The following is a 24186-nucleotide window of genomic DNA, read 5'->3' as shown; positions in this document are numbered from 1 at the left end:
TTCTCATTGCAGTCTGATCCTGCGTCCGACCCGCGGAGGACCCTGGACAGCAGAGGCCCCGGGACAACAAAGCCGATGGCGTCTTCGACCCCTTCTTCGTCCGCCGCCGCCTCGAACGCGGGAGCGGATCCCAATACTACCAACCTGCGCCCCACAAGTAGGTCCCGCCCCAATTTCCTGTCAAGTGGACTGCGGGGAAAATAGAGACGCTGAGACGTGGGGAGCTTTTCCTGGCAGAGAGGAAAGGAGGGGTGCAGAAAAGATGAAGGGAACTGGGAAATAAATGCGGCCCTGACCCGGCCCCGGCCAGAGGTCATTCGGTTCCCCCGGGCGGAGCGCCTCCTGGGGCGCCCGAGAGCAGAAACCACGCAGGGTATGAGTGGCAGGGATGGTTGGGGGCGCCGCGGCCGGCCGGGGAAACGCGCGCTGTGCGCGTTGTTTTTGTTGTGTTGTGTGTGGTTTCGTTGCGTTGTAGAGCAACCGAGATCAGGGCTGAGGGAAATGTGAGAGGCGGAGAGCACCAGAGGGAATAGAGAGTTTTCTGTCTCCTGCTTTCGTTGAGTCAAGATCTGGCCCCTCCTCCTTTCCCCCTGTGATGTGCTATAATCAGCAGAAATTTCGACGTTAATTGCAGCTTTTAGAAAACTCTGGGCTCCTAATTGCGCCAAATTTGCGTCGAGCTATTGACAAGTGAAGGAGAAGCCAGGGACGGGAAAGGTGCATAAAATGGTTTGAGGCTAATCCTCGACATTTCAGACAAATAATTACATCTTAAGCCAAAAAAAAAAAAAAAAAAGAGGAGCAGGCAGCATACTGAGGGTGGAGAGGAGACCTGTCGCCCAGCGATACATCCGGAAAAGGGAAGAAAGGGGGTGGGGGTGGGGGGCAGATAAAAAGGGGAAGGATTTATGCTTCCCCATCCCTAGTTCGGAGCGTTTCTCAACCTGTTTCCAGAAATCTGCCTTTAACCCGGGTTGATTTTCTACCTCTCTGTAGAGGACGGGAGACGAGGGAATTGTTTTACTTTCTCCATATTGGAATGAAATGTCTTTATACCCGCCTCCCCCCCACCCCCAATCTTTCAGCTCCAAAGACTGGTGATCTCAGAATTTCTATATAAGAGGAGTTTAGGTACGGCATTATGGTTAGAAGGAGAGTTTATTGCTGCGCTTTTATGATACTTTCTATAAGCTTGAGAAATCGTAAATTGTCCGCATCAGCGAAGAGGAGTATTATCGGCTAGGCCCCTCTAGCCCCTTGGCGCTGCCTGTTCCCGGGCAGGAGGCCTTGTGTTCGGTCCTCAGGCCGCGTTCCACTTCCCTTTGCAGCTCCCTCTCCCTGAGCGGGCTACAATTACCCGCAAAACAAAGAGGGGCTCGGGAGCGCCGCCAGCGCTAATGGCACGCGAGGCCGAAGTGGCCGGAGCAGGCTCTGAGGCGCGCAAGGCTTACATGCCTTTTGTCTGTCTGCTCTAGCTTTTATGGATTCCGTTTCTGGTGTTCACCACATTTCCCGCCCCTTTTTTTGCTGCCCAGCGAATCTTGGAAGCCGTTGCGTGCACCCACCCTTTAGTCCTCCCCCTCCGCCCAGAGCTTGGCCTTCACCGCAACCGCCCGCGGCCCGGTGCTTAAGTCCAGCCTCGGTCCGAAACCCAGCTGAGGCGCTGACCCGAGTGCGCACATGGCCTGGTACAGCACCGAGCCCCTGAGGCGGGAAGAAGAGAGCCGAGGGCCGGAGGGCCCGGAAGAGCAGGCCGCACCTGCCCCAGGGACCACTGCCGCCCGCCCCTTAACAGGCCAGCCTGGGCGTCCGCACCCTAGGTTGCTCGCTTACGCCCCGCTCTCCACCCATCCTTGCCGTTACCTGCAGACACACCCTCGCGCGCCCAGCCAGCTCCGCCTCTCGGTCCCCGCAGGGTCTCCTGAGAGGTGGCCTTGCTGAGCCCGCACAACCTCCCTCTTGCTCCAGCAACCCAGAGGATTCGGGGATGAAGTACGCCACTCGGTCTTCCCGACCCACCCTACATCAAAGCGGCTGTCTCGCTCCTTGTCCCCATCTGCCTTTCCCTCTCCTTTCACTGTAACCCTTAACTCTGAAAGACAGTGCAAGGCATCTGAGTGACCTTGAAACACTGGCAAAACCTCCCTGAGCCTCAAAGATGTTATTTGTAAATGGGTCTTAGATTAACACTCCTCCTGCCTATTTCATGGGTTTGTTTCATGGGATTACAGGAAATGGTGGTTAAAGTGAAAGCACTGTATCAGGTGAAAATAGAGCTTTACCGGCCAGGTATTGTTATTCTTATGGTTTTGCTTTGGTACTCACCTCCTGTCTGTTGCAACTCCGTCTGTGACATGCCATTTCACCGACAGCGGACTGTTTTCTCTCCCCTCTGGGACTCTGTTGTGCCTCGGGTTTAATGAATGTCACTCTCCTTATCGCAGCCACACTCGCACCAGGCTGGAGGATTGGATCTGGGTGGGTGAGGTTGAGGGTGAGGGTGGGAGTAGGGGTGATTGGAGGCGCCGGGCTTGGAGAAATTGAAAGGGGATTTCGCCCCGGGCCGCGACAGCGCTCTGCTGGCCCGGAGGAGCTGCTTTCTCGCTCGTCGCTGGAAGTTCAACCCCGAGGCACCGTTTAAGAATAGCACGGTGAAGAAGGAAAATCGTCTTCGCCTGCTCCAGATATGAAGTGTGGGAAGCAAGGGTTAATGAGGGGCAGGTTGGGGAAGGGGGACGGGCCTGAGGACAGGAGGCACACTGTTGTCTTCTGGATTCCCGGGTCCGACTGAAGAGCAGCCAGGCGATCCCGATCATCTAGTCAAATACTATTTTTCACCCAATTAATTCCTGAACTCTTCTGCGACCCCATTTCATGCCAGTTTATTTTAAGCTGCCACTCGGCTGGAGACCCGCCAAGAAATTATGAGACGTTTCGGTCCCAGATGCCTCTGTGTTCCCTTTCCGGGCTGCTGTGGTGGCCTGCAGGACCGTGACCAAGGGACCCGGCCTGACGGCGGGTCCTGGGCGGGCCGGGGCCGACCGTTTCCGCGTGAGGTCTGCCCCGCCCTATCCTAATTTCGCGGCTCCGGCACCCGGGTTGCTGGGGACGCTGCATCTCAGAGACACGGATTTGTACCTGACGGCGGGAGGAGGAGGGTGTGAATGTGGCTCGGAGGGCCCGAGTGTGCCCGTGTGCCCACAGGTCTGGTTCCCTGCTCCTTTCGGGAAGGAGCTTTTAATATGGAACTCTAGCTAAGACACCGCCCCCTCGACCCTATCCCCCATGGCCCAAGCCTCACTGACCGCACCTCCCTCGCTCTGTCTTCCCAGCGTACGACACTTGGTGTGGCGTGGCCCATGGATGCACCAGAAAACTGGGGCTCAAGATCTGCGGTAAGTGGAAGGGCCGGCTGGGGTGCGGTGCGCGGGCCTTTTTAGGCTTGGGAGAGTGGAGCGCGAGTGAAGAGTGCTCGCGGCTCTTGGGTCTGGTTTTCTAATAAACGACAGCCCCCGGCACCCGATGGTGGGGGTCCTCCACAGGACCTGAGTTTCCCCCGTCCTCCCCTTTCTCCGGAGCCCCAACTACCTGAGACTTAGTTGAGGGACCTCGGAGCACCTAGTCTGCGCCGGAAGACCTGGAACACAGCGCCCCCGCGCGGCAACCCCCGCCTCCCAGCCCAACGCCCGGGCGCCTCGGTGGGTGCGCTCTGCCCGCGCGCCGCGAAGGCTTAGTAGGGAAGGTGAGCTGGTCTGGCTTTCCTGCAGAGCTGGCCCAAGGCTCGGCAATCCGTCCAAGCCGGTGGCTGACACGTTGTCCTCTTCTCCCCTCCATCTCCACCTCCACCTTCCACCCCAGTCTGGCCTATGGAAGTGAAGTGGCCTCCCTGGCTGGACTTTGTGGCATGGAGATGTTATCACGGATTCAGATTTCGTTTAAGCGGCGGGGAGGGGGCTCAGAGAAAAAGGGAAAGAATTGCCTGCAGCCCTCGATGGCCTACCTGGGGGAAGTGCGGGGGCAGAGGCCGGAGGGTTTTCCGTGCCCTTGAAGACCCGGCGGGAAGATGCAGGGCAGGCGGGGTCGCGCGTCTGCCAAGATTTGCCAGGGAGGAAGGAAAATAGGTCTGGAGAGGTGGAGAGGAGAAAGAACTGCTCTCCGGAGAAATGAAAATGCCCAAGGGATGCAATTTTTTTTTAAAGGGAAAGCTAGATTTGTTCGAAGGGACACAGCTGATGGGCTTCCGCTGAACAATGAGCACTTGCTTTCCTCGGTACATTTCACCGTCTAAAATCGTCGCGTCTTATCGGGCCAGAAAATACGCATGTCCCCGGGCAGGGGGTGGAGAGGCGGGGGAAGATTAATGAGGAGCTTATTAAAGAGCTATCCGTCAGCTGCTGTGCACGGGAGATAACCGCGGAGCACTCTTCGAGGGGCTCGCACGGCCGAGCAGGGCGCCCGGGAGCCGGTCGGCGCGTGGCTGCTCTTTGGGCCTTTTCTTGCCGGCTTCCCACGGCCCCGAGGGCGACGGCAGTTTAGATCTCAATCAAAGAGGGTATTTAGCAGCCTCCAGGAACCCCCTACCTACCCGTTTTGCCTCGCCGCGCTCTGAGTTTCTGGCTCTGTCCCCCCTAATCCCGGGAACCAGCTTTTACCGTGAGGAAATGCCCACTCCCGGACCTAGCTATTTTTCCAGGGATAGCCCAGCCTTGCTTTTGGGCGGCCGCCGCGTTTGGCCCTCGCCCCAGCCGTGGGGGCCCGCGGGGCGAAGCCGGGGCCACATGCGGGAGCAGGGGCAGCTGGCAGCGGGGAGCTTTGTTCTATAAATAGCCGTCTCCCCCCCCCCAACCCCCACCGCCATTCCCGGCTTAATGGCCCGTTGCGCGCCGGGTCCCGTTCTGGGCCGCGGCGCTCAGCTTCTGCAGCCGTCATTGTCAGGCAGCCCGGCTAGCAGACCCGAGCGAGTCGAGCCGCGAGCGCCCGCCCGAGTCCGCCGACCGGGAGGGAGGAGGTTCAGGGTGAGGGCTGCACGTCAGCCGTGGTGTCAAGCGGTGAAGGGTGCAACCCTAGGCCTGTCTGGGGGTCCGCCTCCTGGCATGGGAGTTGGGGGGGGGTGTGGGGGATGGGACCATAAGCCCTGTTTCCTTCTCGGGGTCCGAAGGAAGGAAGAAAAGGTCTTAGCGCCCCTTCTGGGGACACATCCGACATGCCCTGAAAGGGTAAGGAGGGAGGAAAGAGTTGGGCTTCTCTGGGTCCAGGAATAGGGGCCCCAAGGGGGCACCGATTTTCCATCCCTTATTGCCATTCATAAGGGAGGGCTCTTCAGCCCTTGGGCACTACATCCTTAGAGAGTTTCTTCTCTGTTCCTTTTTCTCCAAGCTCCTCTGAGTACACTGTAATTTCAGGAAAGTTGCAACCCATTTGACAGGAGTAGAGGGCAAGGTAGGTGTGCCAGGGGAAATTGCCTTCTGTTAAAATGATTCTGGAAAGTCCTGAAGGATTTATTTTCCACACTTTGGGCCAATTCTGATTTTGGTTTTTAACCTAGTAGAGGCAGAGTGCAGTCCTCGATTTCGACTCGGGATCCACAGATTTCTCCCTCCACACACACCCACCAACACCCCTCATCACAAACCTTCATGTGCCCTCTTGATCCACCAACATCCTGGTTGGCTTGCCCTGTCACCTTAAGACAGCAGAGAGACTGATGGCCCTCTTCCACCTCCAAATCCATGTCCTAGGTTAACCCCTGGAAGCATCCTCGTGCCCTGCTATGATCCATCCCCCCCTTCCTTCTTATCCTCCTTCCCCCACAGCCAGGGAAGAGGCCACAGGGAAGGCCCTGGGTCCCACTCATGGTGTTCTTGGCTCTCAGAATACCCCTGGGAAACTTCTCAACTAAAAGAAACTCAAGCTTGCCAAGAGCTGGTGAGTGGAGTGGCTACAGGCACAGTGGCATGACCTGAATAGAGCCAGTCATAGGGAGCCCTGGGTTCTGGCCCTGGGCTGTACCAACTTCTCAGTGTGTCCTTGGGCCTCCATCACTTATCTGTGCAGAGGTCCCAAACTGGCTGCCGATTACAGCCCCTGAGCTGTTTTATTTAGGCCACACACTGTGTGTGTGTTCTAATGAAAAAAAAAAAGTTTGCATTAGTTGCCAACTTTTAAAAATACACATCATATATTCTGTATTTCTGACTTTTTTCTCTTGGAGGGAGCAAAAGGCAGCAGTGCAGAGGATGGGGATGATCTTGCAGGGTGCTATTAGCCCATAAAAATCAGAAGAGAGCCCCTTCCTCCAGGCAGATGTGGCTCCAGGCCAGGGCACACAGCTTGGTGGGCAGGGCATGGGCTGGGTGTCAGCCCCTACTTGTCCCCTTGGACTTGTGCCTACTACCTTGCCCAGCTTTGCAGTTCCCCCATAGAAACAGCCGGCTGCAGTTGAGTTCTGGCTGCTTCTCTAAGAAGGCACAAGCTCTCTAGTTCCCCACTCCTCCCCCTCCCCTCCCATTCACTGGACCCTCTAGGCTTTTGGGTTTGAGGGCAGGGGGAGGAATCGACAACAGCAGCACCCCTTCATCCTGGAGGTGGAGCCGGGACAGGGCTCGCCTCCTGGGGGATCCTGGAGGCCAGCCTGGGTGCCACAAACTGGCTAAACACAACTGCAGCTTCTGCTTTCCTCCACCTTTGCTTTACCTCTAAGAACAATGAGTTTGGTCACCAGTTTACCCACATGCTTAAAAGTAGGTCCTCACAGTTGAGGTGTAGAGCACTCAAAGTCTCCTACCACCTCTTATCCTTGGAGAAGTATCCAGTTCTTCCAGGGGGAAGCCTGGGTCACTTACTCTTCAGAGGCTCCCAATATTTTAGAAAACAAATCCCTTCTAAAATGGAGTAAAAGCAATGACAGTATACATTAAATATTTATATTAGCAAATTAATGGTCTTTAACATGAATTATAATGCAATGTAACTGTGCTATTCATAATTACAGTATTTGTAGAAAATGTTGATTCATGGTCCACTACAGGCAGTATGGTCGGGGAATGAGATACCGGTTTAAAGATGTGTGATTATTGGCCTCTATCAGGGTATTGCTGGGATTTAATACCCAAAGCCTGAATTGAGGCCCTGGTCCCTGCAGCTGCCTCCAGGTGCAGAGACATAAGCCCTTCCCAAAGAAGTGAGTCAGAAGCCCAAAAAGAGGTCAGAGACCTATAGAGAGGGGGTTCAGCTAGGAGGACCTCATTTCCATGGGGCTGCATAGATTTGCTTTCCAGCCTGGCTAATTCCACAGCTTACTGTTCTGGGACTTGGGAAACCAGTCTCGGAATTCAGGAGCCAGGTGTTCTCACCTCCATCTGGATGCTACTCCATCCAGGGGCAGATGAGTGCCAGCTCATTGTTCTGGGCCCTGGGGATTTGGAGGAGGAAACAGAAAGTGGGGAAAAGAAACAGAAAGGTGGGGAAAAGAATATGACCCCCATCTTTATAACCAAGTGTGGAGCTCTATTATAAATTATTTTCGTCCTTCTGATATATTTAAGATCTTTAGTGATATTTGAAAAGGTGCTGGAAACAATGAAAGGTCTGGTGTCTCTGCCTTCCTATTCCTCCCTCCAATAAAAGACACTGCCTCCCGTGTGGGAGGATTCTAATCACTGAAACCTTCCCCCCATCCCTCCTTCCTCTACCCATCACTGTTGAATTGCAGGCCTGGGGAAGCAGAGCTGTATTCTCCAGATTAACTTGTCTTTCTTTTGCACCTCTTGGGACTTTCTTCCAAGCTTGCCTTGTGGCATGTGCAGTTCCCAGAGGATCTTGATATCAACAAAGGCGCCTTTGGGATCACCAGGAGCAGATGCTGAAGGAAGGAGCAGATTTGCAGGCCAGGAGCCTCAGGGGGCTTGGGGGAGAAGGGGCAGGGGCATGTGCTCCAAGTTGGCAAGTCCTCCAGCCCTTCTGCTCAGCTCAGGTGGGAGAGATAATACAACCTCTGAGTTGCCGAGGTGAGGTCCTTTGACTTCCACCCTGGGCTAACAGTTCATCTCTCTGGAGTTCTTTGATCCTTTTCTAATTTTATTACATACAAGGCACATCTATGTCTGCCTTATATGCCAGACTGTCAACTCCTGGAGGGTAGGGGATGTCTCTTATCTTTATCTGTCCCCCATTCTATAAGGCTTAGCAGAGTGTTTTTCCACAATAGTTGCTCAATAAGTATTTATAAAATTAAAAGTCACCACACACAGTATTTTAAACATTATTGTCTCTTTCCCCATAGAGAAGGTGCTAGAGGGAAAGTTGCATGTCAGGTTCAGGTCAGAAAAATTACACATGTTCAACACTGTGAACATTACCTGGTGCCAGAGGAAAGCATCTCCCTTATTCGCTGCTGCTGGGCTTGGGCCCCTCCTCGGGTCTTTCCCCATCCCTCCCTCTCTGTCCTCACCCAGTCCTGCCTCCGCTGGTCCTGCCCCCTCCTCCTCCAGCCTGTAAACCCCAGTGCTGGCACCACATCCTCTCTGATGGCGTCCTTTCCTTGAAACCTTATCCTGGGGCTGGTTACTGGAGTGGAAGCTGTCCAGTTGACTTAATTCTGAGTTCACTGTCACGTTCAAAGGGGAGAACGGGCTTCGTTTACTGTTTTCCTCTCTTGCATGACTGGGTCTGTACCACGGATGACTCTCGGCGCTGCCCCCTCCCTGCCTGAAGGCGAGCAGTGCCAGAGCCACTACATGTAACTGCAGACACTTGGCTCCTCGGCTTCTCAGAAGTAGCCAGAACCCCTCTTGGAGAGGTGACCTGGGCCCAGCAGCTGACGCTTGGAGGCTGAGCAGCTCGGTGCTGTCCTGCTGATCCAGCTTCTTGTGCCGTAGGCTTCTTGCAAAGGACCAACAGCCTGGAGGAGAAGAGTCGACTTGTGAGTGCCTTCAAGGAGAGGCAGTCCTCCAAGAACCTGCTCTCCTGTGAAAACAGTGACCGGGAGGCCCGCTTCCGGCGCACGGAGACCGACTTCTCCAACCTATTTGCCCGAGGTAGTCCCTCCCCGACCCCAGCCTTCTGCCAGCCAGTGGGCTCCTTATTTGAATTTCTTGGCTTGTTTCTGAAATGTTACCTCCTTTTGCCAGAAAATGCCATTACCCTCTCTGAACCCTCATGAAACTGCTTTCCCAGGGTCAGAATATAACCTACTCCTGCCTCCTAACTGCCCATATTGCCATCATTTTGGAAGCTGCCGGAGGGCAGTAAAAACAGTCAACTTATTAGAATATCCCCTCCAAAGACAAGTGCAGGGGCAAATATGGATTCATATAATTTCAGGAGCCAAAGGAATCTTACATATTAGAAAATCCAGTGCTTTCCTTACCCTCCAGAGAAAAAGAAAAGAAAAAGGAATCATCCTGTGAGGCAGTGTGCGGCCAGGCCTCACAACCAGGGACTGTCCTGAAATTCCCTTGCCTTTTGGGGATCTCTCACTGATTACTCCTGCTCTCACAACTCTGGTCTCTGGAGGTACTTTCCCCCTCTTTCCACAACACCCAAAGGTAGACCCATCACCGCCCCTTCTACTAACGTCCCACAGGGCCACACAGGCCAGACCGGAACATCAAACAAGACCTCACAGAAACCTCGGAGATAATCCTGGGAATAGACAGAGCATCATGCCTATCCTGGCTCTTAAGCTGTGGTTGGCAATTTCACTTTAGGCCCCTATAGCTTTCCCCCCTGGCGGACCCCCAGCCTGACACTGCCTAGCCCAGGCTGCAATCTCTACAACACCAAGTCCGCTTTAGTCACCTCCAGACTCGAAGTCCAGGTCCAAGAAGACAAGATCAGGAGAGCGATGGGAATCCCCGCTCCCACCTGCCAATTCTAGTTTCCTGCCTGAGGACATCATGAAGGGCCACCCACTTCAGGGGAGACCCCAGCCCCTACCCATAGAGCCTTACCCTCTGCTGTCAGCGTCACTATAACACCAGAACAAAAGCCCAGTGCCTGAGCCAGAGGTACAGGGACACCTGGTACCAGGGCAGCAAGACAGAGTCCCTGCCATCCCACTCCTGACACATGCCCGTTCAGCCTTCAAGCAGACCTCTGCAGTGGCAGGGAGCTCACGGATGCTCAAAGCACTTCATTGCATTTATGAGCAGCCTGACTATCAAGAAGCCTGTGAACCCCCAGAGAGCAAATGCAAAATACTTGTGTATGTGCCTATGTGTACTTTTCTGGGGATATGGCACATCATATTCTCAGTGAGTGTGTGTGTGTATGTCCTGACGTGAAATTAGGCTGATACAGGTATCAGGGCTGATATTTGGGATTTCTGGTATGAAGAAATCCAGATATGAGTCAAATGATAACCATTTTTGGCTTTTCCCCCTCAGATCTGCTTCCAGCTAAGAATGGGGAGGAACAAACGGTGCAGTTCCTGCTGGAAGTGGTGGACATACTCCTCAACTATGTCCGCAAGACATTCGACCGCTCCACCAAGGTGCTGGACTTCCATCACCCCCACCAGTTGCTGGAAGGCATGGAGGGCTTCAACCTGGAGCTCTCCGACCACCCTGAGTCCCTGGAGCAGATCCTGGTGGACTGCAGAGACACACTCAAGTATGGGGTCCGCACAGGTGAGGGTGAGAGCCAGGTGCACAGGCAGCGGCAGCGTTCCCCTCCACTCTGCCCTTGCAGATGGTGAGGAGAGTAGGCTCATGGGAGGGAGAAACACAAAGCCTGGTGAAGGAGGGCAGCAGAGAGCTCAGTGACCCCACGAGTGAGCTCAGCTGGAGGCGGTTGGTGGAAGGCCCCTGAGCCTGGCACAAGCTCATCATCATTTATCGTTGTAAAGTAGCTTAAGAAGATGCAGATACATGGTGCTGGGTCAAGTTCTGAATAAAGAGTTGAAGTTGCCCTTTTTTTCTTTCTTTTTCTTTTTTTTTTTTTTTTTTTTTTGTGGCTATTCAACCTAGAGAGAGCAGGATGACCCATGCCCTACTTTTCCTCTCCTCCATTCCATGCCTATTTCATTCTAATAAATCCTACCCTTGCCTGTCCCTAACACTAAGAAGTGGGCCCATATTCCCTCCCCTTCTATTGAAAAGGCCAAAAAAGTCACACACGCTCCTTCTCATTCCACCCCAACCTCTGGAGTTTTGACAGCCGGGTCACCACATCCTACTTCCAACTGAGGAGCCCTTGGGGATGCCCTCTTGCCTCTTTTCCATGTTACAGAAGCCGTCTAACCAACAGTCTAACCTCAGCAGCTACTTTCCAGTTACCTCAAGTTCAAGGGCTTTTTGAGCCTCTGCCTGGGCTGCTTCAAAGCCTAGGAGTGAAAGAGTGTTTTCTGGTCCCTATAATTCTGTTAGAACTCTGTCCCTACCACAACCCCCCTTTCCTGAGTTCTTGGGCAGAACTATGGGGACTAGCAGTCCATAGGACACTTGCCAGTGCAGCCCCTTTTTCTTTTCTTTTTCTTTCTCTTTCCTTTATTTTCTCTCACTTTTCTTAGGCATTTGAGGTAGTCTAAGGCCAAGATTGGGGAAAATGGTGGTGATAGAGCTGAATGAGACTATTGGACGTAAAAACAAAGTGTAATGAAATAATGAGGCCTGCCAAAGAGGCATTTTTAAATAAGGAATCCCGAATAGCTTTTAAGCTCTGGCAGCACTGCTGGAATATATGTAGCTTTGTCAGATGGCTGCCTGGATGAACAAGACTCAATTATATGTGCAGGTCTGGTTTACTTGATTTTTAAAGAAAAACCTTCTCATTATTTAGTTATATTCCAGCTTGGTCACTTGGTTTCCTCACTGCTGATGAACTAACATTTTTTTGGCTGGATAAAAAGAATCAAAATTCCCCATGTATGTTTTAGCTTCAGTTGCTTTGGTTCAATGTTTTGTTTTGTTTTTTAAATCTTATTTCGTCAGTTCACTATGCATACACTTCCTCAAAGAGATGAGGATGGCTGACTTTTATTATTAAAGCTGAGAATATTATTGTCTCTCAAAGAAAAAGACATGAATTTGTCATAGGAGCATCTCTACAAAATGGAAGATTCATACGGTCAGAGAAAGTATGGACTTTCATTAATTCGGGGTATAAATCCACTAGGTGTGTAGCCTGTAGCCAGCCATCCCTGGTCTTCAGAGCAGCTTCTGAGAGCAGATATTTGCATTTATAGAGTTCATAATTTTCCAAGCAGTGTGAAAAGTTTCTGCTGCATGTCAGGGTGTTGACCCTGGCAAAGTGCACTGTTGCACTGTTATTGCCACATAAAAACACAGCTCCTGGTAGTTGGTCTGTAATTTACTTGTACAATACATGAGCAATAAGGTAAACCCTGCAAGTAGCTTAACAACAGTGGAGGATGTTTTTAAAAAGAAGACATTAATGCTCAGCCAAAATAATGAATTGGGTTTTAATAGTGAAAACATACCAATCTAGGTATACTCTGTGAAGTAATATTGTTGGCCTCTGGAATTTTCCCTTCAAATTACCAAAAGACTCCTCTGAAAAAATGGAACCAGCATATCTAGATTCTGCCTGAACCAAGAAAGCTACCAGCCAACCCTCAGTCATAGCAGCTAGTTAGGCCATCTGTAGATATATTTCCTCAGTTTTAATTTTTTAAAGCATTTACATTATGGAAAATTTCAAACTTATACAAAAGTAAAATAGTGGGGTGAATACTATATACCTAACACCCAAATTCAACTATTATCAGCTCCTGCCAATTTTGTCTCATCTATACTGTCAAGTCACATCCCCCACTTCTATGTATTTTAAGCAAATCCTGGACATAGTATTTCATCCTTAGTAGTCTTTATCCACAAGAACTCTTAAAAAGAAAAAATGTATCATTGTTATACCTAAAAATTAAAATGAACAGTTTCTTTATATCACCCAATGGTTAGTGTTCAAATTTCCAGTTGTTTCATAGATATCAAATGTGTTTTGCTTTGCTTTCTTATAATTCATTTGAATCAAGATCCAAATAAGTCCCTCACATTGAAATTAGTTGGTATGCCTCTTTGTAGATTTCCACTTTCAGATCTTTTCTTCCCTCATAATTTATTTGTTGAACAAATGTCTTACTTTTTAAAATAGCTCTTTCTATTTCCTCCTTCCTGACTTTTGGCCATGCTACTGCTCCTGACTCTGCCTACTATCAATTATTTTCACTGAATATAGAGCTTTAAAATGGAAATTTAAACTAGGTCATTTTGTTACTTGATAGAAATTCTGGTATAAGATTTGTGTACATAAGCTGAAAATTAGGTTTTGTGGGGTTTATGTCCATTATACTTGAGCAGACTGAGATGCTGTTCCCCTTGATTTTTAAGCATTTGTTTCTGTCTGTCTGTCTTTGTCCATGTTCTGTCCCTACCATACTGTCTGGTCTTGATACTTTATCAAATAGTGTAATTACACTTATTTATGATTCAGTTCTATCTTAAAACTAAATGTTTGTTGAATGTTGTCAAATGGACATATCATATATATGTATATTTAATGGACTTCAGCACAATTAGTTATATTGTAAGAGATCTCATAGGTTCTACTGGCAATGAAAAAGTTTGTAAAATGGACTAGTTTGACTTATTTGATGTAGTCAACATGAATACCTGAAATCTGGACCCATACTTACACTAAATTGACTGTACATACTTCCTTTATTTTTTTCTAAAAGTCATTATTTTTTAAGACTCTGAAGAGGCAGGAATTGGAATATTCAAAATAAGAAGTCATAAACCAGATGTGCTGAATGAGTCCCTCTCATCTAAACAGTTTCAAAGAGGGGAGTTAGATCTGGAGCATTCAAACACTAGCTCTCTGACAGTTATTTCAGAGGCAAAGGCAATTTCCCCTGGAAACATAGCAGTCAGCATATCTTTCTCACACCAGTTCTCTGTCACACATTCCTAGATAATCTATTGCCTTGGCTCCCTTGTGACAGTCGAGCCAAGCCTGCTCGATGTGGAGTTGAGTTTTCCAGTGAAAGCCAAGTTGACCAATTCTTGGCAACAATGATGAATTTGCTGAGAATAAAGTCTGTTAAAGCACACTCTGGATTGCAAAGTGCTGTAGAGTTATGTAGTAATAACAACTGTCTCAGCAAAAACTCCATGTGTGAATGAGGTTGTGTCTGCCCACTTCACGGAGATGCCAGGTCACCTCAGCAGTCAATTTAATTTAGTGGTCTCCTGACTACACATGAGTAAAACACATCCATGCTTGACAGTGTATGAATGGACCAACACAGAGACCCAGAGAGTGACGGCATGCCCACAGCATCAGCCTCAGGCTACCCCTTTCCCAGCCTCTAACCCTTACCGAAACCTCTTTTCCATCAGTAAAACCTTGATTTGGGTACTGTCCTTAGGACGTTAAATTAAAAATGGAAACCGTTATGGAAAAAATCATACAGTGCATCTTTTGTAATTTAAAAAATAGACATGACAAAGGAGGTCACCTGGAAATTAATAAATTAGAATTAGGAAAGCATGATTTGTGTTTACTTGTGAATATTTTAAACTCCCTTTCATATTTGAAGGACAGTTTTGCTGGATAAAGAATTCTTGGATGGAAATTTTTCTCTTTCAGTATCCTAATTATATCATACCACTGTCTTCTTGCTTCCATGGTTTCTAGTGAGAAATCCACACTAAGTCTTACTGGAAGTCCCTTGTATGTGATGGTTTGCTTCTCCCTTGCTGCTTTCAGAATTTTCTCTTTATATTTGGCGTTTGCCATTCTGAGTGGTATGTGTCCTGGAGTAGGTCTATTTGGATTTATTCTCTTTTTTTGGTATTTTAAATTTTTCTTTTCCTTTTTTAATTTTTTAAATTTTTGTTTGTTTAATTCTTTGGTTGGATTTATTACGATCGGGGTATGCAGTGCTTCTTGCAAATGTAAATTCATTTCTTTCATGAGAGTTGGGACATTTTCAACCATTATTTCCTCAAATGTTTTTTCTGCCCCTTTCCCTTCTCTCTCTTTCTGGAACTCCCATGACACATATGTTGTTGTGCTTTGTGTTATCATTCAACTCCCTGAGCCCCTGCTCCGTTTTTTCCCATTGTTTTCTCCTCCTGCTCTTCTCTTTCTTCAATTTCAGCTCTGTCTTCTGCATCACTTATTTCAAATCTACTGTTGTATGCCTCTGATGTGTTTTTTATCTGATCTATTGTGTCTTTCATTTCCATAAGCTGTTATTTTTCCATTCAGGTTTTCAAATTCTTTTTGTGCTTGCCCAGTGTCTTCTTGCTGTCTTTTAACTTTTTAGCTATATTGTCTTTCAGCTCACTGATTTGATTTAGGAGATTTGTATGAAGCACATTGATTGGTTGCCTCAAATCCTGTGTCTCATCTGGAGCTTTGATATATTCCTTTGGTTGGCCATATCTTCCATTTTCTTAGTATAGCTTGTAGATTTTTGCTGATGTCTAGGCATCTGATTATGGTGGTGAGTTTACTTGAATGCTTGATTTCTCTCACTTGCGTAGGGATTTAGTGGTAGGAGACTTTGTGTTGCTGCTCTTCTTTAATTCTTGGTTCAACCTGTTCTAGGTCTTTAGGATTAACCCTGTTTAGTTGCTCAAATGTGGGCCCTGGACCCAGTAATGAGTTGCAGACCCACTTCCAAGTGCTTTGGGGAGGAAACCTGTAAAGACTAGAAAAAAGGCTCTCTTGTTTACTTTTAATCTCCTTGCATGCACTTCCTTGGTCAGCCAACAGATGGTAGTATTCAACAGACCTCTCAATTCAATCCTGGGTCAGAACGTGTTCATTGCAACAGAACAATGTAACAGAGGATCCTACCTCAGAGCTATTCAGAGCCTCACAAACCAAACTTTCTCAGAGGCTGTTCTCTAACTTTGGCTGCAGTCTCCTCCCTTTCACAGGTAGGAAATAATTCCACACCCTTCTGTGTCCTCAACAACCAGTCCCAGTCTGTAGGGAGGTGTTGAGAGGGCTGAACCTCTTTCATCCCATGCCAGCTCCCAGGGAAAATAAAGGCACAGCCTCACCCCACCTGGAAGGGTTCGTGGGACACAGCAGACCAAATGTGAATCAGGCTTAGGCTGCATCCCTCTTTCTCCCTTTTCCTGGGGAGGTGGGCCCCTGTAGTCCCCTCTGTCTGTAGCCACTCTCCAGGGGCTGGAGAATTCAAAGCTGTCTGCTCCAAGGGCAGGGGGGTGGGGACAGACGGACATGGGCACAAGCAGCTGCAGCTGCAGCTTTTACTCCCAGCGTTTTCCCCATTAAGATTCTTTTCCTTTGCCTATCTCTTCTGAGTGGTGTCCAGCCTTCCCTGGTGTCCTAAACCTTAGAACTTTTTTTCCAGGCTGTTTCTGCCTGTCCTTTCAGCTATTTTTTTCTGTAAGAGAAGTGAGCACTATTTCTCTAATCCTCCATCTTCCCAGAAGTCATGATTTGTGTTAAGATATTTGATTTTTTTTTTTAACTTAAAAGCATGATGCTTTAAAAACATAGGTTTGGGATGCTAAGGATTGGTGTAGGTGGGTCAACCTGCCTTTCTCACCAATATCTGTGGGTCCCCCTATCAGACAGACAGAGATGGAGGTCCCATAAATGTGGTCGAGTGGAACAGGTCCTTTGCTTTGAAGATAACTTGAAAAATCAGGGTTTGCCTTGATGCTTGCCTGTTACTTCTCTAGGTCATCCTCGATTTTTCAACCAGCTCTCCACTGGATTGGATATCATTGGCTTAGCTGGCGAATGGCTGACATCAACTGCCAATACTAATATGTAAGTCCCACATATTCTTCTTTTCATATAAGCAATCATGATATAAGGCTGTAGCTTGTTGCTTTTAAAAAGTCTAGTTCCAGTGATTATGTAATCATTTTATTAAAGTTTCCCTGACCGTTTTTCTCTTAAAATCTTTTAGGTTTATCACAGTTCTGGTTAAATAGCAGATACTCAGTAAACCCTTTGAGTATCATATCCTTTTTATATGTGATCATAAAATCAAAGTCTCTTACGCTTCCCTTAAGTTGTGTAATTGAATAATGCAACTTAATAAGTGCATAGTAATGAGAAATGGTAACTCTAGCTTTCAAAATTTAGTTTGAAATTTTTCTTAATAGTATATCTAAAGAGGTCATGTTTAGAGATATGATCTTGGTTCAATTTCCCATTCAAGCACATTAGTCCTTATGGTTTAGGTCATATTTCCTCTATAATTAAAGCAGCCATAAAGCCAGAAAACAATTTGACCAAATGAAGCCATTGCTTAACTAAAAATTCTAAACCAAACTTCAACAAGTAATTGATTGTTTTTCTGAATTTAATATTTTTCCCTGTATTTGTTTGTGTAGGCATAGCCTTTGTTTACTTCTAAGTTCTTGTAAATTTATATGAAACTGATGCTAAAATGCTGGGGTGGCAAGTATTACCTGGGAGTCTTATTATGATCACCCCAAAGTTTCCTCTACTACATTTGCCCTTCTGGAAACAAGGACAGATTACAAACTGATGTTTGGGGGAGGGGTCGTCATAGTCTACCTAGCACTGTCTTTTCTCTCAACACTATGGCAATGTTTTACCATTATCTATACACCCAGACACATTCTGTTAAATTATTCAGGGGGAAATAATGTAACAGAACCTACTAACAATAATTTTATAACAACTATGTGGGAATTACAAGAGTCTTGATAGTTGTGGAAATATTTAGAAAACCCGTATTTTAAGTTTGTGGTAAGGTAGATTCAGAAAAATTAGCTTAGGTGAAAGCAGATTGTATTGTTTAAAATAAGAATTTCAGTTTCATGTCAAGACAGAATGAAAGTTATTAAAGTTCAAGGTATTCTCTTTCTTAAACTACTACCAGCCACAAAACTGCTTAATGCTGTGACTCAAACCACATTCATAAAATTTCGATTCATTAAGGATTCCTCCTTTGTGTGCTAATTTAAAACAATAATGGCAATTTAAAAAAAGCAAATGTGACAAGTGAAGCCTTGAGTGGTAAAAGGCATAAAAGATTAAGTTGATTGAAGAATGAAAATAGTTCTCATCCCCCCTGCTTGAAAGAGTATCCATGCTGGATCACTGAGACTCCAGCTAAGAGGAATTCAGGTCAAAGACATGATGCATGCATGGTCTCCTTGAACAAAAAGCTCCCCTTTGCAATCTTGACTATATTAAGATGTGTGAGATTTAAATATATCAGCAAATACAAATACCATAATATACGAATTATAATTGGAAAAACATTAATGCTTAATTATAGCATCAAACATTAAGGAACAATTTTCTTTTAGAAAATACAGGGTTTTTTTTTTTTTAAACCTAACTGTTTAGAAAATAAATGAAAAAAACAAAGTCAAAGATACATATCCATTAGGGCCCAAATACCCGGTTCAATCTAGGCAGTGAATTCACCCGGCATCTTTTTTTTAATTTTTTTATTTTTAGAGGAGCTTTAAATTACTTAAATGTTACATCAAAAATATAGGGGGGAAAGTGGACTTGGCCCATGGTTAGGGCGTCAGTCTACCACATGGGAGATCTGCGGTTCAAACCCCAGGCCTCTTTGACCCGTGTGCAGCTGGCCCACACGCAGTGCTGAAATGACACAACAAAAAGACACGGAGTCCCGTGCCGCTGACAACAACAGCATATATAGGGGATTCCCATATGCCCCACCCCTCCCCCTCCCACATTTTCCCCCATTAATAATATCTTTCATTAGTGTGGTACATTTGTTACGATTGATGAACACATATTGAAGCATTCTACTAGGCTTGGTCTATAGTTAACATTATGGTTTATACTTCGTAATGCACAATTTTGTGGGTTTTGACAAAATGTGTAATGGCTTGTATCCATCACTGTAATATCATGCAGAACAGTTCCAATGTCCCAAAAATGTCCCATGTTACACTGATTCTTCCTTCTCCCTCCCCTCAGAACTTCTGGTGACCACTGTCTTTTATATCAGTGATACAAGTTCTTACATTACTAGAATAATAATAAGTCTACTTTAGTCCATAGTTGCATTCCTCCTTTATGTTTGTTTGTTCCTCAGTCTTAAGGATTTTGTCACCGAGCATCTTTACATGTGTATTCTCAGGGCTTCTCAGCTAGCTGCTGTTTTCTAATATATAGCCAATCTCAATGTGAAGGAAAGGAACTCACCCTCTTCGAAACTTTGTGACTACATACCTGCCCTAAAAATCTTTTCTTCAACCAGAAAGATCCTACAAATTCTCCCTTTTATATGTGATCATAAAATCAAAGTCTCTTACTCTTTCCTTACCTCAGCTCAGCCATGAAATGCTAAAATATGCCCCAGCCATATGAGGTCAAGGCCGATCCGAGTATGACACATAGTAATTGCAACTGTACTGAACAATGGATATTTATAAAATATGATCCGATTCTAACAGATCAATAGAGAAGGTTATTTAAAATAGTGAAATAGTTTGTCAGTTCTAGAGACAAGGGATGTCTGAAGAAGTAATAATTTTCTCTAGAAATTGTTCTAAGCCAGTTCCCCTGGAGATCATGAAATGTGGCCACATTGTCAGGAGCTTACAGGAATTTTCGCCCTTGGGACAAGAATGGGAAAAGGATCTTTCTTTTCAGGACAAGATTTAATTAGTGATATATTGGTTTTTGTTTGTGGGGTTTTTTTGGTGGTTGTTGTGGGTTTTTTTGAGCCATACTATCATCATTGAATTTGGGTGGTCCTGGTAATAGAATAATAACTATATTCCTCAGTTGAGTCTTTTGAAAGGAACTATCTAATATCCTAAAGTAAGTATAAGCAAAGTGTAAGGTAGCCAACTGCTCAAATAGAAATATTTATGTTCCTGCTCTTATACCTGCCTGTGCCTACAGCTTTGAATATAGTCTCCCAAGCAAGGACTCGGTGATGATCTAAAGAAAACATCACCAGTGTGTAGATGTCCATTGCATGTGTGGTAATTTTCTTCCAAACAGGGTCTTTGAGAACAATTGCACAAGTTGGGCAGTGCCCAAGTGTAAGCAACAGTCTGTCCTCAAATCCCTGATGACAGTATATAATCTGAGTGTCCAGAACTATCACAGCCCTTGTGTTGTGAGGTTATGATTTCAAGCATCTAGTGCTTTATTTTTGTAGAAATTACACAAGAGAAATTTTCTGTGAGAGTTATCAGTCATTTTATACTTCTAGATAGGATGTTGGAGAGGAACCTGAAGTAAGCAAGTCTCATTTGTTATAGAACAGCAGCTGTGACGTGAAGGACTTAAAATTCTGACTGTAATGTACTGAGATCTTCAATCACTCAATTTCTCTGAACTTCAGTTTCTTCATCAGGAAAGTGAGGGATAATAATATCTATACCACAGAGTGCTTCTGAAGACTGAAAAAGACTCCTGTCATAAGTGCCCAGTGTATCCAGGGTGTGGTGTACAGCTAGGAAAGGGACAGGTCACCTTGGCCATTTGAGACCCCTCCCTTCGGCCTTCCAGCTCTTTCAATTTTCCATCTCATCATCTCTGGACACGAAGGAGGATGCACCAGGTTCCCTTCAGGTGTTTTACCCTTAGGGTGAAGATGTGCCACCTGCTGTACCCGTAAAGAGGGGAAGTCAAAGAGGAGTGTCAAGAGATGATTTCTCTCATGAAAAAAGGTGCCAGCTTGGCAGTCACTGAGGATCCAGATTCTTTGTGCCTTCCTGATCCTTTCTGTAGCATGGACTCTCATCCTCAAGGTCACCTTCTGGTCCAGGAGGGCTCCTGGAGCTCTAGCTATCACTTCCCTCTTCCAGAATTCATGAAGGAAAGAGGAAAAGAGAAAGGAGAGAAGGGCAAAAGGAGCACATGCTTCTTCCTTCTAAAAATTCCTCTCAGGGGTCTTATACAACATTTCCCATAGCATCTCTTTAGACAGAACTTAGTCACATGACTACACTTAGGAAGACTAGAAAATATTATCTTTGATGCAAGTTGTAATGCTAAATAAAATTTGAGTTTAGTTTAAAGGAGGAAGAGGACAATTGATATTGCGTAGCAGCCAGCAGATTTTGCTACAAGAAAATTCTACTTCTTGACAATCAGTTTGCCTTAGTTCTGGATGAACCCCACTGGGAAGATGTGTTGAACCACAAAAAAATGGGCTGACTCACTGCCCTACTCAACATAGAAAGACTAAGAAAACTTCTTTACTGTCACTCCATGAAAGTCACCGTCCTACTGTTTTAAATCTTTACCACAATTATTAGAAGGTTTATTTTCTTGTTCTCTGATTCTGAAATGCAATCTTGAACTCTGACTTTGGCATCCATCCAGTTTCTGCTGAATCCATATTTAACCTTTGGTCTCTTGACTTCCTCCACTTTCATCTGTCATTTAGGGAAGGGATTCTAACCAGGGATGCAGGTTGCAAAATGCGACCTTCCTATAATTATATATAAAATGATGTGCATATCCTCATTGTTTTTCCTAGAAAGAGGGACTGTAGCTTTCCCAGGATTCTTAGAGGGGGCTGTGATCCCAATAGAGCTAAGTTCAATGAGGCTTTGGGATGCAGCAGAGTCTCCAGTTGTAAACCTGGCCTCGCATGGCAAGGCAGGACCAAAGGAAGTGTCAGGAACTGGGAACACTGTGTTAGCCCACTTATCAGGCCTGGTTGAGGATCACCAGTCGTGGGCCAATCTATCGGTTTCCAGAAGAAAACATCAGAACTAAGGCAAGAATCAGGACAACCTTGGGTTGTCCTTAGTTGTGGGATAACTAGTTCTTCTGATCTAGGCCAGGGCTGGCACACAGTATGCAACTGAGGCCAGGGACCAGATGCTGGATTCATCCTAGTAGGCTTCCTCCTAAAGGTTGGGAAGGTGTCTTATATATCTTTGTCTCTTCAGTTGGGTGCCATCTGATGGAGAATAGTAATGCAATAAATATTTGTTAAAAAGAATGGAAAACTTAGCAATTAGATATCTGGCACAGAAAAGAAAACTGCAATAAATGGCATCAGATAGTCTCATTACTGAACTCTCTCAACTCTTCCTCCTAATACTGAGAGTAATGGCCATGTTTCTGGCCCTTACATATGAAGACTAATTCATGCAAACCTGGGGCCTAAATTGATGTGAATCATGACCCGTGGAGATGGACCAATCTCCCTGCCTTCAGTCCTGTCCCTCTCCCTTCCCCATGTGGTTCCTGCCTGGCCATCCAGTGTTGACTTGATTTCCAACTCAACTTTCATCCAGTCCTTGATCAGGTTCTGATATTATGGTGTATGATTCTATTTGTCCCTTGCTTCAGTTCCATGACAACCCAGAGAGTCTTCTTATTTGGTTTTGAGAGATTCTAGCACACATACTGTCAAGCAGAACCTCTTCACCATGACAACATTTTTGCCATTCCAACAAAAAAATCAAGTGAAACCATTAATAACACATTTGTTCACATATGGTTAGAAGCACATCATGTGTGTGCCTCTTGGTGCACTCGGCAGCACAGGCTAAACCGGGAATCCTTTTCTTCTTCTTCCTTTATCAGGCCATCAGACATGAGGGAGTGTTGGTTGCTACGGTGATGGGGCTCAGAGAGAACCAAAGCATGATTGTGACCTCCAGAGGTGATGGTAATTGAACACATAATTTTCCAAGGGTCTTCCTCCCAAATTTCCAGGGGCCTACTAAGGAAAATGGACATGTTCTTTTTGGAAACAAAATTCTTCTACCAACAGACATATCCTGAGGATCCTCCAGGATCTTTTTGTCCTCTTCTACCAGCCATGTGATTAATTTGATTGCTTTTCCTTCGTGATTAAAATGTTGTAGCTTCACCTGTGTCTTATGTACAACAATTATCTCATCCTTGCAAATAGCTTTTCTAAATCGTTAGGCCAGTTAGAATTCCTGTTAGTCCTCAGTATTGGCATTCAGCCCAAACACTCTACCCAATGATAAAACCTCCCCAGATCGCTTGGCTGAATCAATCTAGGCATCTCTCTTCAGCAAGGATGGTTTGAGCCCAGCCCACAGACTGTAATGCTTATGAAAGCCAAGCAAAAAGAAGAAAGGCAAAGAGCCTCAGAGCTGAATAAATACCTTTTTGTTTTCTGGCTTAATTTTCTGTGAATGGACCCTCCTTGATTTCTTTTAGACCCTATGATTGGTGCCACATTCTTGTTTCAATGACTAGTCTAGCAGACTGTACCTCTGTTTTGAATTGCTTTGAGAAGAGCATGGCTTGCCACGTTAAAATCAATTTGTTTGAAGACAAATGTAACCTACCAGGATATTTGATGTCCAAGTTAGCTGTGTATGCCAGTTGACTGCCCTCTTGTTTTTTATAATTGTTAATTAGAAAATCATCACTTATAATTATTCTTGATGGATATTGACTTCAGAGAATTAGAGAAACATAGCTTTACTTGGGGATTATCAGTAGCAAAACCATGTAGATAATTATATTGAGATATTTAAAACCTGGGTCAATATTTCCAATTATCTTCACATTTTTTAAATGTTATATTGTTTTCAGAAGGAAGACTTTAGCTTTGGATTTTATAGCTCCTACAGGTGTGAAATTGGCAGAGAGTTAAAAAAATGTTGCAATCCAATTTTATGTAAAACTTCGAATAGATTTTTTTCAATTAACATTTGCATCATCCTACAAGTTTAGATGTAAAGGGGACCCAGGGAAAGCATTTTCTTTCCTTCTTTTCCTCTGGGAAGACTGCAGTTAAGCTATTGCATTCAGTTGAGAATCTATTTTGTTGTTGAAGAATCACAGAGCAGGGACTTCCACCAACTTTCTTGGTAACCCTGTCTGTTTTCTGGCTTTTTATGATTGGTAACAATGCATTTCTAGGAAATGAATTATTCTGATGGTTTCGAACATCTTTTTTTTAGAACCCAAGTACTAAACTGATGGTCTGTGTTCCCAAAATAAGTAGTTTGTCTTCTTTATTTTCATTCTTTTCCTCACCATCTTTCCAGGTTTACCTATGAAATTGCACCAGTGTTTGTCCTCATGGAGCAAATAACGCTTAAGAAGATGAGAGAGATAGTTGGATGGTCAAGTAAAGATGGTGATGGGATATTTTCTCCTGGTAGGTTTCTCTTCTCTTCCCTGACTCTCCTCAAGATTTGCAGTAGAGATCCTTGGGATCCTTGAGAACACTAAGCACAAAGTGGGTTTGTGGAA

The 24186-nt window shown here is 45.9% G+C and overlaps 1 protein-coding gene across 3 annotated transcripts in view; it reads left to right on the top strand.

Moving 5' to 3' along the window:
- The window catches only part of GAD1 (glutamate decarboxylase 1), a 43023-nt gene that overhangs the window by 3232 nt on the left and 15605 nt on the right, over positions 1-24186 (top strand). For 2 of the 3 annotated variants that reach the window (XM_004460785.5, XM_071216304.1), the window contains 6 exons: positions 13-157; positions 3333-3395; positions 8877-9035; positions 10386-10628; positions 16686-16776; positions 23979-24091. In XM_004460785.5, the coding sequence (XP_004460842.2) occupies positions 76-157; positions 3333-3395; positions 8877-9035; positions 10386-10628; positions 16686-16776; positions 23979-24091 (751 nt within the window). In that variant the 5' untranslated portion in view covers positions 13-75. Of the gene's footprint in view, positions 1-12; positions 158-2745; positions 3205-3332; positions 3396-8876; positions 9036-10385; positions 10629-16685; positions 16777-23978; positions 24092-24186 lie in introns of those variants that run through there. The other variant, XM_004460787.5, reaches the window with a different exon arrangement.

This window comes from Dasypus novemcinctus, chromosome 7 (assembly GCF_030445035.2).
Source record: "Dasypus novemcinctus isolate mDasNov1 chromosome 7, mDasNov1.1.hap2, whole genome shotgun sequence".
Classification (NCBI taxonomy): domain Eukaryota; kingdom Metazoa; phylum Chordata; class Mammalia; order Cingulata; family Dasypodidae; genus Dasypus; species Dasypus novemcinctus.
The sequence above is the reverse complement of the archived record's forward strand: the minus strand, read 5'-3'. Positions and strand labels throughout refer to the sequence as shown.